General features: G+C 40.5%; 1 protein-coding gene across 1 annotated transcript in view; it reads right to left on the reverse strand.

Moving 5' to 3' along the window:
* sorcs3a (sortilin related VPS10 domain containing receptor 3a) overlaps positions 1 to 15,423 on the reverse strand; it is a 281,497-nt gene that overhangs the window by 163,101 nt on the left and 102,973 nt on the right. Inside the window, exon 2 of the mRNA XM_084369166.1 lies at positions 5,889 to 5,956. Within this exon, the coding sequence (XP_084225292.1) occupies positions 5,889 to 5,956 (68 nt within the window). The remainder of the gene's footprint in view (positions 1 to 5,888; positions 5,957 to 15,423) is intronic.

Raw genomic sequence — 15,423 nt, forward strand, 5'->3', positions numbered from 1 at the left:
TTGGAGCCTGTTTGTAAAGCAAATTTGGTGTAAAGGCCGCACAAGGTTCTGCAACTTCAATGTTCATCACGTGATGCACACTGGCCCAAAGAGCTTTTTTCCCCCATACACAGGTATCAGAAAAGAAGTGGCTACAAAACTGCGATTGCATGTTTGGCAGAATGAATCTTTGTATTATCAGAATTGCATCAGTTTGGTTCAATAACAACTGCAGCCTCTAGAAGAGCTGTTTGTTTGAATTATGTTATCCCATTCAAGGAGCCAACATGAAGTCAGCTGCCTCAGCCCATCTTTAAACAGGGCACCTATGTCTCCTTAATACATCCATGATGTCAACGCTGTTTACTGCCTCAGCTCTCTCCACCCAAGCAGAGTTATCTACAACAATACAGATTATAAACAGCCCTAAACAGTCATTACCAGAGCTACTGTGTTAACAGTTTGAGTCAAGCATGGAGAGCGCACCCAACAAAGCCAACCAATCAGAGACGGAGTAGGGTGGCTCCTGCGAGAACATGAGTAGGATCAATATTAATGCATCCCTGCCTCCTCCTTACATAATACATTTTTTGTTCTGTTGGTTTAACTTAGATCTAATATTCATGTTTATTAAAGGGGATTTGTTCTCCAAGGAGAATCCTCATTGCATTATTGCTGCATTGATTATTTGATAGCTCCCTCAAAGAGCAGAGCCTTTAGAGGCACTATTGAATGTGACATGAGGGGGCACCATGTTAGTTCATGGAGTGTGAAGGCAATGCAGTTGCCTTACTTCACACTCCATGAACTAACTTACTACAGAATATCAGCAAGACTGCTTTTTCTTTGCACATATCCAAACACCAAAAGACTAACTAATTTGGACCCTGAGGCAAAACAGCGACAGTAGCTGTCTAAACATAAAAAATGGCTACCAGTCACTTTGGCACCACTTATCTTTCTTTAACTATGTCAAGCTGGGGCAGAGTAAACCCACTCCGAAAACTGCTAATATTTTATGCTTTAAAGGATTGTCAAAAAACCATCATACAGATGGAATAACATTTCTTTCTCTTTAGGCAGATAAAAAATAATAGACGGGATTGAATGTCCTCGAGTAGAAAACAAACATATGACTCTCTCTATTTTTGTCAAACAATAAATGATACAAAAACATCTCCCAGTTTCCTCATCTAACTACTCGTCCTCAGCCTTCCTCTCTTTGATCTGTTGGCTATTTGTAATCAGTTTAGAGACACCAGTTATGATTTGAGCATATTATCCCACAGTCAAATGTAATGCTTTTAAAATACCAAACTCATCATTGGCTCAGTCGCACCCCTTAGTGACTTAGCTTACTTAGGGCGCACTCACACTAAGCAAGCTGTGAGCGCGGTACAGTTGCTCATGAGCAAGTACAGGCACAAGTACATAAGGTGGACACGTACTGTATGTACAAGAGGTAACTGGGCCCAGGCCTGGTTGGGGCCGGAGCTATGTGAGTGAGGGCCAACAGGGGGACTGAGGAGGAGGGACAATTGTCATTCGGCACAGTACGGAGTAGGGCATTAACAGAAAAGTCGATTTGTCGTCGACGTCAGTGGCGCAAGTCGACGACCCCTGAGAGTGGTCGACAAGTCGTGTTTTTTTGCTTTTTTTTTTGGGCAGTGAATGGTGACAGACACACATCCCATGTATGGAGGTGTTCCTCCGCTGTGTCAATGTGATGATGTCATCAAACGACATGTCGACTTGACTTCGACTTTATTGACAGATAAGTCGACTTGAAAAAATCTGAAGTCATTAATGCCCTAGTACGGAGCAACTGGAGTGTCAGCGAGCTTCTCCTTCTCCTTTTCCAGTGTTCCCTTTTTTCAGTTGTTCCCAATAAGAAGCAAGCGTTTGGGACAGCAGAAGGCCTTCAGAAAGGCCACCATTGCTCTTTTTCTTTTTCCTGGCCTAGGTGATAATATTCACAGTATTTTTGTCTCCTATGGATCATGTTATCTGCCCACATCCTCCTTGCTGTGATGTCCTGATGTCAAATAAAACATAAACGGATAGCAAACCGCAAAGAGGCAGTGTCGATCATACAGTAGATATTGTTGTCTTAGAGACAAGACACACATGCAGCATTTTTTCTCTCAGTGCACAAGTGCTCATCCCAGTGCTCCCGAGCGAAAAAGCCAGCACTTTTCTGCCCAAAAAAATCACTATGTGGACGCAGACCCTTAAGCAGGCAGATTTTTATCAGTCATTGCTAACTGCCTAATAAAGCTTGAATGTTTCAAGCTGTCTTGTTTCAAGATGAGAATCCTGCTAAAGGGGTCTTAAATGTTCAGTTGAAGGCTGAATAGGCTCCATAATATGGTGATCGTCAACTGATGAGCACGCAAACTACGTAGTTTGCGTGCTCATCAGTTGATCATCTAGTTTAGTCTATCATCTAGTCTATCTAGTCTATCAGTTGATGATCTATATAGAAGACATGTACTATACATAAACAGCATCGTATTGCAGTGTAGAAAAATGAAAGATCTAATATTTTTCTGTTTGTTTAGCTTACATCAGCCGATCCTCATCAGAATAAATGACCATATAGGTTGGCTGTGAAAGTAGCTTATTACGACCCATCTTTAAGTTTTTTTATTAGGCAGTGACCTCAAGTGGCTGTAGCAATTATTACAACAGCAAAGGAAGAAGTCAGGCAAAACAAAATAATAAAAGCAGTCATATTGTTTTGGGAATAGTGATGGATCGTTTGGGGAGTCATTGGCTTTTGACCTATGCAGCCATTTAGGTATGAGTATGTGCTGGCTTTCATACTTGGTTGTAATTTCAATATATATTTTTATTCTTACATTAATACATTCTTACAAGCAATATAGAAAGCATATATGTTTAATATTTGCCCTTTACCTTTGTTGGATCACATTTATGAAGTGCTACTCTGCAAGACAGAGGGTAAAATGTGCAGGAATGTGAGAGCAGACCGTGTTGGTGCTTGAATTTTGCAACAATGTTGCAACCTTGCGCAGGAACAGCAGGGGCAGAAACACAACACACACACACACGAGCACACACACACACACACACACACACACACACACACACACACACACACATACACACACGCGCCCTGGTTCGGGCACCCGAACATCCTGTATGTAATGTAAATGTGTAGGGGGGGTGTACAGTGTGTGGTCATTGAAAATTTGTACTGATATATGTTCTTCACAGAAAATGAGCCAAGGCCAATGAGTCTGAGTTTGAAAAAAATAATTAATCGTATAATTTTTCTTCTGATAAAAAATGAGAACGGGTCCCACAGACCCGGACACCATACAAGGGTTAAACTCCAATAGCATCCAGGACTGTCTTCCACACAGTGTATATGCTAGTAAACCACTACAGTATGTAGTTACTTAAAGCTATGGTCTACAATTTGAAAGATTGATCATTATTATTAACATCATTTAGATGGTGGTTATGGTCCAATAGTACGACCTACACAATGTGAAGAGCAAAAGGAACCAAATATCAGATCAATTTTCCGATCCAATCCTCGCTCACTCTCCTGCTCCTGCTCACGTCTGGTCCCGACCCACTTCCGCATTTGAAACTACAAGCGGACAAGAGGTTTGTTTTGCCCTGAGCAGTTCAGCTGCCTCTGCTCGCCCCACCGACAAAGAGTCAAAGAAAGAAAGTCTGTCACTGAAAAGACACAAAGCGGAGATGAGAAACAAAGAGGGCTCAAACCCGAGTAAACATCGGGTCATCATTTGAACGGTGGCGAAAGGTCCATGACGATATGGACCCGGTGCTGATACAGCTGAGTTTCTGTTGAGCAGGTAACCTTCGTCTCTATTGTGGATGTTGTGACACAGATAACTTTCATGCCGATGCTTATGACTGAAAGCTGCCGTTAGTTTGTTTCTGTGTTATTAGACGGTGTCTGTCTCTGCAGTATTGTCAACACTCGTTTACTTGTTCGACGGAGACGTTAGCCTCTATGCTAGCATTGTAAGCTAACAACAAGCTAACATTGCTATCATGTTTACACCAAATCAGCCTATTTATTTGCTTGTGGCAGCTAAATGAAGCAGCAAGTAAGATGAATGAATGGATGAATGAAACCCCAACGCGAAGCGGAGGGGTTTCGGATTTATTTCCGGATTTTTATTTTATTTGTCCGGATTTATTTCTGCATAACAACCTCTCGCCCGGTCACTACTCAACTGTTTTGCTAACCCTCCTCCCGGTCTTGTCCATTTGTTTTCAACGAAGCCTTTGCTAAATCAATATGATGGATTATCATAAACACGTTACGATGTGTGTATTTGTGTCTCTTATCTGTCATAAACAAGAGATTACGGTTCACGGGGCACGTTTGTGTCGCGGTTGTGGTGCTACTCAGACAGCAGCTGGGACACAGCTGGTCCGAGGCTCATGCAGGTTTATTTTTCAGCCACAATGTGGAAACGATCGTTGTGATGAAAGCTGACGGCAGCATCTGTTAGTCTCTTGGCCCTCAATAACTTTTAGAAGTGGCTAACTTAGCTGTTGTAACTTATTACCTAGCTGTAACGTAACGTAGCTGTAACATGCTAATGACGTTACGCTAGCTTGGCTGTGGAGCTTAGCTGTGGACATTGTAATGACTTACAAGATTTACGTTAGTTTCAGCGTGCATTGTAATAACTTTACCTGTGAATCCGACATCGTTACTCCGCATTCAAAGCTGGGCTGTATTTGGTTTCTGCCGGCCGGCTTGTTGCTCTTGTTGCTTGTAGCCGGAGGGGGTGTGTCGCGGGACTCCGAGGGGAGAGCGATACGAGCTCGGAGGGGAGGGGTTAAGGAGCACAGAGGGGAGGGGTGTGTGTGGGGGGGGTGCTTTTTTCAAACCTTTCTCAGATCGTAGACCAGAGCTTTAATGAAGCCTTGGAGTAATATTTGGGTTTAGGTTACTACTGTAGCTTATAAGCTAGTTAGGCGGATATGCTTACAATTATAATAACTCCTGTATTTTCGGTTCTGGGAAGGCTATAAAAAGGCACCACCTCTTTAAATGCAGAGTAGCCTATCACTCTTACTACAGCCCCTTGCACACCACTTCAGCATTTGAAGAAATTTAAGGCATTAAAACTAATTGTACGTAGTTACAGTTGCTAAGCTATATGGTTGGACATCGCTGTCGTGGGAGAACCCACTGACCTAAAGCACACTATTCCCCTTAAACAAAAACCAGGCCAAATCTTTTCCAGGAGGACGCTTTCATGTGTGTCATCATCCACATGTCTGACAAAAATATTTGTATGTCTGTTACACAATCCATCCAGATATGAAAATGGGTTACATGCAATTTCAACTTATCAAGGATGTTTTACCCATCCTTTTGCTAGTATATTTTTAACTCTTTACAAGCACTCTTGATATGTGTTTATTCCCTCGAGGGGTGAGGAAGGGGAAGTGCATCAGATAATACACTAGAACAAGAGCATGGCAAACAGCATCCTCCAGTCTGAGTGTCCTGTTTGACCGTGCATGACAATATAACATTCTATTCACAGCACCAGATGAGTGGGTGAGCACAGGACACAGTGATTGGAGACAGTTGGAAAGAGATTGATGGTTCAAAGTTGTACCAGAAAATCAATGAGTGGGCAAAACAGAGAGGAAGATGTAGCATATGTTTTAAGGGTTTACCACAGTGGGCCAAGTCAGATGCTGTTAGTTGTCAGTCTCTAGAAGATATATTATCTTGACTGATCAGTTAGCTAAAACATCAAGCAAATCATGGGATAGTCGTACAAGGCCAATTCTACCCTTTGACACCCTGAGCAGAGTTACAGGATTCAAAGGCATTTACTTGTAAATATGTTATGAATAAAAATGTCCTTTCAACTCACCTCCAAAGAGTGCTCTCAGTTACACTGCCAATATGAAAGTCGTACAGCTTGGTAAGAATCAATATCACCTGTAAAGAGAGGAAAATCAAACCATTACAATCTTTGCATCAGGCACTCACAGTAAATAGTGAATGAAGCAGCAGAGTCTTGACTGACATCAAAGAATATCACTTTTGGTTATTTGCTTCTTACAGCCCTGGACTAATACCAGGATCAAAAGTCAAGGAGTTCAAGTTTCTTCTGGTCTTGTTCACGAGTGAAGGTACAAAAGATCAACAGAAGGGTAAGTGCCTCATCAGAAGATGTGGATGCTTCCCTGGACTGTTGTTGCGGAGAGCCTTATGCTCTCGATATCAGTTGACATTTTTTTCCAACTTTCAAACCTTTCCAAATTGCACCTATGGTCATGAGCTTTGGGGAATGACCAAAAGAATTAAATGATAGATACAGGTGGCCAAAATGACTTGTCATCACAGGGTGTCAGAGCTCACCCTTAAAGCATTAGTTTGACATTTTACTTTTCTGCTTAGTCAAAAAAAAAATCAATACCACTCTCATTTCTATGCACTAAAAGTAATACCACAGCCAGCAGGCAGTTTGGTTAGCCTAGTACAAAGACAAGCAGAAACAGCCAGAGGTCTTATATGTTTAATCACTATAAAAGCGACCTTTTGGAGTCTTGTAGACACTCTGAGGTTGGCAGCATGCAGGAAGTCAAGAAATAATCTGGCACACAACTTCTCATCTAACGCTCAACAAGAGGGTGAATAAGCATTTTACCAAAATATCAAACTCATTGGAAAAACTTAAAGACAGATTTAGGAGTAATGTGAGGGTTCGTTGGTGGTGACTTGATCGCGCTTGATAAAAAAAGACAGCAGGATGGAGATGGATAACTTCTTGAGCAGTGCTTTACTTTCCTCCATGCGAAAGCAGCTTCACAACAACACCACTTCCTGGCTCTCATTCATTCTCATTCTCATTCAGCATGTAAATGTAAATAAATCATTCTAAATCATATCTTCAATGTATGATTCTGTCACATGTGACAATAAGAGATTGTCTGTCATTTTCATCCTTTAAGCACAATCTAAAGAAATGGTTACTCGACAACCAAACCTGCGACCATGCATAAATTTGTTCTTCCGTCAAAGTCATTCCTGTATTATCTATGTGAGTCCTGTATTACTTGAATCATGTATTACTTGAACCCTGTAACACTTGAAAGACATATTGCACTTTAAAACCTTATAGTACTTTAACCCCTGCATATACTTGAAAGCAACATTGCACTTTATGCACAAGTTGTAATAATGTAATGTAATGTATGATGTTCTCCTGTGTTTGTTATGTCAGTGCTGTTTAATGTCTGGGGACTACGGATGGAAATTAGCATCTTTGCTAAATCCGGTATATTTACGTTGCATTTCACATGTAATGTTCATTAATATGCATTGTCCCGTCTAAATAAAATAAATAAATAAAAATAAAAATGTGTCAAGAATAATTCTTTAAACATCAATATGTAAATAGTTAACTTCTGAAATATATGAATTAACTTTACTTCTGAATCTTACAGAACTCAGACATCTTGAAGAGGAGAACCACAATTCCTTTGCATTGAAAGAAGCCAGTCAAGCTTCTGATCAGGATTCCTCCGGGCTACCAACTGGTGAAGATATTCCTTGCACATCCAGCTGGGAGGACACCCTGGGGCAGACCCAGACCACATGGGAGGAATTACTGTGTGGCTTGGGATTGCGTCTGGAAAAGCTGGAGGACATTGCTATGGAGAAAGACATCTTTCTGCCACCTTACTTATAGCCCTTTCAGGCACAAAAGGAACAAATCTCTTTCAATAAACATACATGAACATTGGAAGTTAAATCAAAGTTAAATATTTCTAATTAAATCAATTATTATCATAAGGAGGAAGCTAGGTTTAAAAGAGCAAGGTACTAAACAACAATGTGACAACAGCACCATGTACCATGCACTCTGAAACCTGTCTTGCTGACAAATTGTTGATCACAAATCGTATTGTGGTTTGAAGTTGTTTTAGCATGCTGGACCTGGATAAGTGATGGAAACTGAATTGAAGGATTTTCCTTTTTAAGTAAGTTAGTGGACAAAAATACATTTCCTACCTCCACCAGGGAGGTTGTGTTTCCCCCATGTCTGTTTGTTTGTTGGTTTGGCAGCAGGATTACAGAAAGACTACACAACGGATTTCCATGAAACTTGGATGGAGGATGTGTCTCAACCAAGAATAGTGCCTATTTATTTTTGGTGCAGCTCTGGATAAAGGAATGGATCCAGGAACTTTTCCAGACATATTAAGGTGGCTGATATCTATGAGTGAGTACAATTTGGTGCAAATCCTGCTGATCTTAGTTATAGTTGACCATTTATGGGTTTAAAATTAAAGTGATACAGGGCTATCAAGTTTGATATTGGATTAGACTTGTAGACAAAGTGGCTCCGCTATTTCCAGTTACAAACACTTTTCATTTGCTACAACTTCTTCACAATAAAAGCCCCCCCCCCCCTTATTTAGTCATTCAAAAGCTTTTATTAGGAAGCAGCATTACAGGAAATGTTGTGTTTTAACCAGCAGTAAATAAACAGTAAACATGACTCCCAAAAAAACTGAAAGTGAACACAACGAAACAGTAAAACACAGCAGATGTTTGAAAGTAAAAACAGGATGAGAGAAACTAAAGAGATTCAGTTAGAAGCTACAAAAGTCCTGAGAGCTGAACACAGACTTTTAAAAACCTCTTTCTCTTAGGTTTCCTGCGCAGACATGAGTTGAGTATCAATTTGAGGGGGAGACAGGTGCTTGTTACAGGTTGGCTGTAGTTGCGATATGTCACGGCAGCCCGCTTGGAGGCAGGGCAGGCGTGGCTTGGCCCTACTCCGGAGCAGGACCCTATTGGCGGATTGGCTTAGCTCAACTCGACGCAGCCAAACTGGTGATGGAAAAGCAAATCAGCGCGGCTGGGTTTGACTTGGTGCGGCCAAAAGTGCTGGTGGAAAAACAGCATTGGTGACCATTGGGCCTTGAAGGAGGTATGCACTCTACTGAGTGCCTCTCTAGTTAATATTGTAATCCCATATGATCCCACCATTTATGTCCTAAAAAATCAACAACTTTCTGTTTCTGTATGTTGAAATGTTTACTATGTTGTTAATATGCACTTAACACTTGCTGCAGCTGTTTCACAGTAAAACATTATGTATGGTTTTCACATTTTATTTATTGTACATTCTATATTTGGACATTATTGTCACTGTTTTTTTCTTGCAAAGCCATTTATGCACTGTTACCCCGCTTAAACTCATATTAAATTGAATAAAATTAAAACAAAACTGCGTCTTCTCTATCTCGAACACAAACCATACTCCTTAAAGTCTGTGACAAAAGAACAAATTGCATTAACAGCAGTGATGGGCAAATTACTTTGAAAAAGTAACTAATTACAATTACAAATTACTTCTTAAAAAAGTAATTGAGTTAGTAACTCAATTACTCTATTATAAAAGTAACTAATTACTAGGAAAAGTAATTTTTGCGTTACTAAAACAAAGTAATATGTCAAAGAATTCGGCTTTTTAGAAGCATGTTTCACACGCCAGTTTCATAGAGTAGAACAGCATAGAGAGATAATTAACCTTAAACAAATATCCTTTGCCATGGGGGGGGGATATGAACTTCAATAATTCAATTTATTGCTCATCAACATAATATATCATTAGATTTGAGTTGCTCGCGGCCGATGTGGACAAACGCTTTCCTCCCGGGCATAACGTGCACTTCAAATACAAGTTCTTCCCCTTTCTCTCAACGATGGTGAAGTAGTGTTTATATTTCCACTTGCTAAACGCCGACTTTCCCACTTTATCCTCCTCTTCTGTACTCGCCATTTCTTCTCTGTCTATCACTTTGGTTTTACCGGTCGAAAGTTGTGTGTGTGCGCCGCACAGAAGCTACGTCGGTTTGTGTGTAAAATAAACTCCTACAAGGATTCGTCAATGATGTCACGCAGCTATACATCGTCAAGTCAGTTACTTCCTTGTTCCATATCCGCAAAACATGACCTGTCTTATCCTTGGTATTTATCGAAACCGTGTTGTACTAGTGTGCTCTCTACTCTGCAGCCCGCTTATGAAGTGAGGAGGAGGAAAGGAAGAAAAGAAAAAACAATAGCCTAGAACTCATGCTGGCTGCAGGCTTTTTTTTTTTTTACCATGATCGCGCTGGGGCCCCGATTTTAGTAACGGCAACACAAGTCATGTTAGTAACGGAAACGGCGTTAGTAACGCTGGATAAAGTAATTAATTAGATTACAAATTACAGAGGAATGTAACGGCGTTACGTAATCGCGTTTATTCTAACGGCGTTAGTCTCAACACTGATTAACAGTAATTTGAATTCTTCCCAACACCAGTAAGGAAAACACCTAAAGGTTCTGTGAGTAATTCATTAACATGTTGGGAGGTAATGCTTTGCATAATTAGTACTGTGTAACCAATGCTGTGTATGCCACTTTGAAACTTAGTTTTTCTCTTGATGTAGCACGCTGCCATTCTCGCCCCTGTGGAAAAGCCTGATCCAACAGTCTGTGTGTTCACAGCTTTGGTCTCTGCTCTTTTGGAGAGATAATCAGCAGGCGGGGCACTTTGATAAGCACTGCGCAAGTCCTCAGAGCAAATCACAAGACATGAAGGCCAAGTCTGCCATGACAGGATCAGTGGTCAGCTGTGATACTCCACTCTAGAGTGGAGGATCACAACTCTGTTGCACAGAGACAGCTGGGGGTGTGAGGCTGGGAGAAAGATGAGAGGTACTAAACTGAACTGGAGGAGGGATTGTTTATTATACTTAACCATCTGGTAAAATCCTCGTTGATGGGAAAAAAAAGTAGTTCAGCAAATGTGAAAAACACAGCAAAGTGGCACACAAAAACTGTTTTGCATCTATTTCACACTTGACCTGACCTCAGTGGGGTAAACATCCTTTTACATAATAGATTCTATTTCCCTCCACCAGTCCATATTTTGCCTGGCGTACTGTTCCTTTTCTGAATAAATGACTGCTGCTCTTCCTCATTAACATCCATGTCTCTTGTTAGCATTTCCCTCTGCACAATAAACTTATGCTTGTTTAAAACAACCTGACAAGCTTGGCTTGAGTCACTTGGCTGGCAGGGGATGCAAGAGGTGTGGCTTTGACTCTTCTGACAGGCATCCGCAATCAGAATCTCTGTACATATCAGAAAATAACCATTGTATTCATGTCCTCGTGATGTTCTGAGGCCTGCAGACTTCCAGGACCTTTCCACCTCTGGCTGAGCCTTGCTATCCTCACAAGCCCTTTGAGTAAGCCGGCCATGCACCAGGGACCTTTGGATGGTTCTTGTGGGAAGATGTGCCATTTGCCCAAGGGATCCTCCTACTAAGACTGTAAACATATGGTTCAGGCCAAACAAGACTGCAGTGCCAGGAAGAGGGCAGTGTTGAATACAATTAAAATGGATCCTTGCCATGCGGCTGCGCCACATAACAAATGTGTGATGTGTGTGTGTGATCATTTGTGTATTTGTGTACATATTTATTGGTAGTGCATGTGTGTGTGCTGTGCCAGTGTAGAAATGAGGGTGTCTGAGAGAAAGAGTTGTTCTCCTAGGGGGTGACAAACAGAGACACAATTCATCTCATCACCACATGACAGACTTCTCATTGAACAACCAGGACAGCAGTTGAAAAGCAGAGAAACTATTGTCCATTCAAATGCTACTTAAGAAAATCTTAGTGTCTGAGAAATATCTTCTCAGCCAACCTTAAAGGCCTTCTTAAAAAAATGTTTAATGCATTAAGCCACTCATATGAATGCAAAAAGCTTGGGTCTTTCAAGAAACAACAGGCAGATACTGTTTATTTACATGCAACAAATGTTCAGGGTGTTTGTTCAGCAGACAGCGTGTGTAATGGAAGGACGAACTTGCAGCACACTTTTAATAAATAAAAACAATTTTGACAGCGTGTCTGTATTTCAAGTGCGCTCTCCGCTTGCGAATCCCCAGTTGACTTGCAATTACTGAATCAAAATGTCAGTCACACTGCACTTGCATTAGCCTTGTTGCCTCAGCAATTAACCAACTGTGGTGAAAACATATTATTAGCATAACTAAATGTCCCCCTGTCCTCAAAGACCAAGTCAAAGTGCCAAACACAATTTTGGACTTTGGTTCAGCTCATAAGGTGCTAATGATAGTGCTCATGAGAAAAATGTTTGACTGCTCAATTTGCAGAGTGATAATTTAATTGCGATCGTGACACATTCAGTGTCAGGTAGCTTAGCAAGGCCATTAAAGTACTTACACTAGGCTTTCTACAAATAGCAGTGGATGAATATGTTGATTCATGCTGAATGGAGCAATCATCAAAATTGGCAAATGTAACCTGTCATTGATGTTCATATTTGGTGGAGTTTTAATTATATTGTAAATAAACATAAAGAGACATTTTAATTGTTTATTCACCCAAATTGAACTTCAAAAGGGGGAGCAAAAATCCTATCCTTGTGGCATTCAAGGTGTAATTTGTAAGAAATGGCCAAAATTCCAAGGTAGCTCCAAAACTATAGGGGTCAGCACAATCACTTGCTGCTGCTCTTGACTTGCTACTCTTTGCTGTAGTTATAGTTGGCTGTAGCAATTAGCTGCCATTAGCAAGTAGCTCAATTAGCCAGGGAGCTAAGTTGCCCTATCAGCTCACGGGAGTCTTACCGCACCTCAACCTTGGATGACGATGGAGTCACCACAGGCAACAGGGCTCAGTCAGCCAAGCTCCCATTGAACAGGGTTTGACACCAGACTGGAACTGAACCCAGCCTCCATGACAAACAGAGTTTATAAACATGGTATACAGTATAGAGGTGATTTACAGTGGCTTTGAGTAAGACAAGAATAGGCGCCAGGTGGGGACAGGAGAGGTATGAAGCTGCAGAGGAGAGACAGAGTCAGGGCTAACACTTTACAATAAGGTACACAAAAATGTGAGTAGTTAATAAGGTACAAGTAAGGAATAAATCAGGAATGACTTGATAGTTAATGAATCGTTACTGAGTGATTACTCAATCACTGTCATTTGTGGACTATAGTAGATAATGATGAGTTCCTTGAGAACAGATTGGGAAATAATACATTAATGAATCATTAGGTAATGATTAGTTAAAAAATATCTATGAATCAACATACTGACCACTTTCTTCATGAGTTGCTCTTGATTAACTATCAACCAGCAGCTGAGTAGTATGACATAGTTACAGCTCATTAGTTCCTAATTACTGATTCATTAGTTACTCTTTTTGTGCACCTTCAAGTAAAGTGAAACATCATCATGAGTAGTTACCCAATACAGATTCATAAGTTACCTTTAACTTAAACATTAGTCATTCTTTCTTTTTGTGTACCCTTGTATAAAATGATACATAATACTGGGTAGTTACTGACTCGTTTGTCATTACTTAATGGTTAGGTACTGAGTATTTCCTGAGAGTTCACAGTTAGTTCTTTATTAACAGACCGGAGACAAGGATTCTCAAAAAATGTTAATAATTACATTCACACCACATATACGCTAATATTCACAGCAATGTCATATTCTTTCGCATTAGTTATGTTGATGTTACACTTGATGGACCGCCGTCTCACAGCTCCTTCTTTGTCCCAAGGACAAAAACTTGGGACAAAGTGTATCAAAATATAGCCTATGCAGTATGCATACCAGAATAGGCCAATGTTAAAAAAAAATTAAAAATATGCACATCAATAAACATATGTAGGCTTTTTGGTTGGCTCACACTCTGTTCACATAAAAGTGCACATTAAATAAGGAGCTTATTTTGATGTTGTTATGCTTCTTATTTAATGCACTCCTTCCATAACAGTACAAAAAGACTACACTTTAACACCATAATGAACCATAAAGAGTAGCAGGGCTCTCTCCTACTCCCTGTAGTGAATCATTAAATATGCAAATGAGGGAAATCTCTGACAGATCAAAGTCTTAATCAAAGTAGCAGGGTTTTTTGGAGACCAAAACCAAGAGAAAAAGTCAGAAAGAAATGAGCAATGATCTATTGTAAGATTTCCATATAGTTTAAGACAGATTAAATTACTTTATAACGCTCTAGAGATTCACAACACATCTCACCTGCACAAAATATGTCCGAGATTGCAGCTACATCAATCATGCGCCTTTTGTGAGTCATTAATTAGAGTCCCCCCTGCTACAACAGGTAACCCAGAACTATGATGACATTTAAGCTTATTGATGACCCAAAAGTTGAGACTTTATGGCAGAGAATATGACACTCGGGGCCATATTTGGCAGTTTGTGGCGCATGGTTTACAGCATAAGGCACTAGTGCTTTTTGGGCATATCCAAGTCCATTTTGCTAATTTGGCGTGAAGCAGCTGTCTGATAAATCCTGAGAATCTGTCTAAACATATTTATTTTAGAAGCTAGAAGTTTAATTCTGTTTCCTCTGGAGAGTTTATAACTACAGCTTTCAGTTTTGCTGATTAAATGTGCCACAATATGTGTTACAGTACATTACTGTATGCATGGAAATACTTAAAATAACTGAAAGCAGCCCTTCAAATCATAAAATCAGAGCACATGCACAGTGTGAACCCGCCTGTGTAGGCGCATTTTACTATCTGAATAATGTGCTCTTTAAATAGCAGAAAACAGACTGTGCCTTTTACTTTAGACCAGCTTTCTGTTGGTCTATGGCGCTGTCGCTTTCTGCTGCCTCAAGATAGCAAACTGCCATTAGTGGACCTGACCACACCTTACTTTAAGACCAACATGACCAGGGGTGCACAGGTGGACACGAGTTCATTTGCTATTTACACAACGTGGGCGCTGGGTGTGAAAATGAAAAGGACTGCGTTGGTCAGAAACTTACAATGACACTGCACTGTGCACCACCTTGTGCCGAGTTTAAAGTGTAACTGTTGCCAAAATGCAACCTAGGTTTTTTTGTGAATGTACCCGAGTCAAACCTTAATGTAAAAGCATAATTACGACAAAAAAGCCACTTTTAAGATGTACTGTATTTTAGTTTTCAGGTCAAAATCATTTTCAATTGCGTGCTAGGGGCAGCTGTATGGTAGCATCAAAATCGCTATTTTTAAAAAACTAAGAAGACTCGACACAACATGAAACTTTGCTCTTAGTATCACCAGGGTCTCTACACATGAACACGAGCATTGAGAACATTGTTTGTGTACACAGAGTTTAGTAAAAAGGAGGTTTTTGAACAACTCACGTTAGCTTTAGCTTGCTCCGCTCGGCACCGTCCTGCCAGTTGAGATCCCCGGCGTAACATGGAGCTTTCTCCTTCATGTTACGCCGCACTCGGGGATCGACACATCTCTTTGCTACTGCTACTGCTAACGTGAGAAACTTTAATTCAGAATGGTTGGGGAATGATTGTATTTTCTGTTATAGGTGTAAAAAT

Source organism: Pagrus pagrus, assembly GCF_965226575.1.
Source record: "Pagrus pagrus genome assembly, chromosome: 2".
Lineage (NCBI taxonomy): Eukaryota > Metazoa > Chordata > Actinopteri > Spariformes > Sparidae > Pagrus > Pagrus pagrus.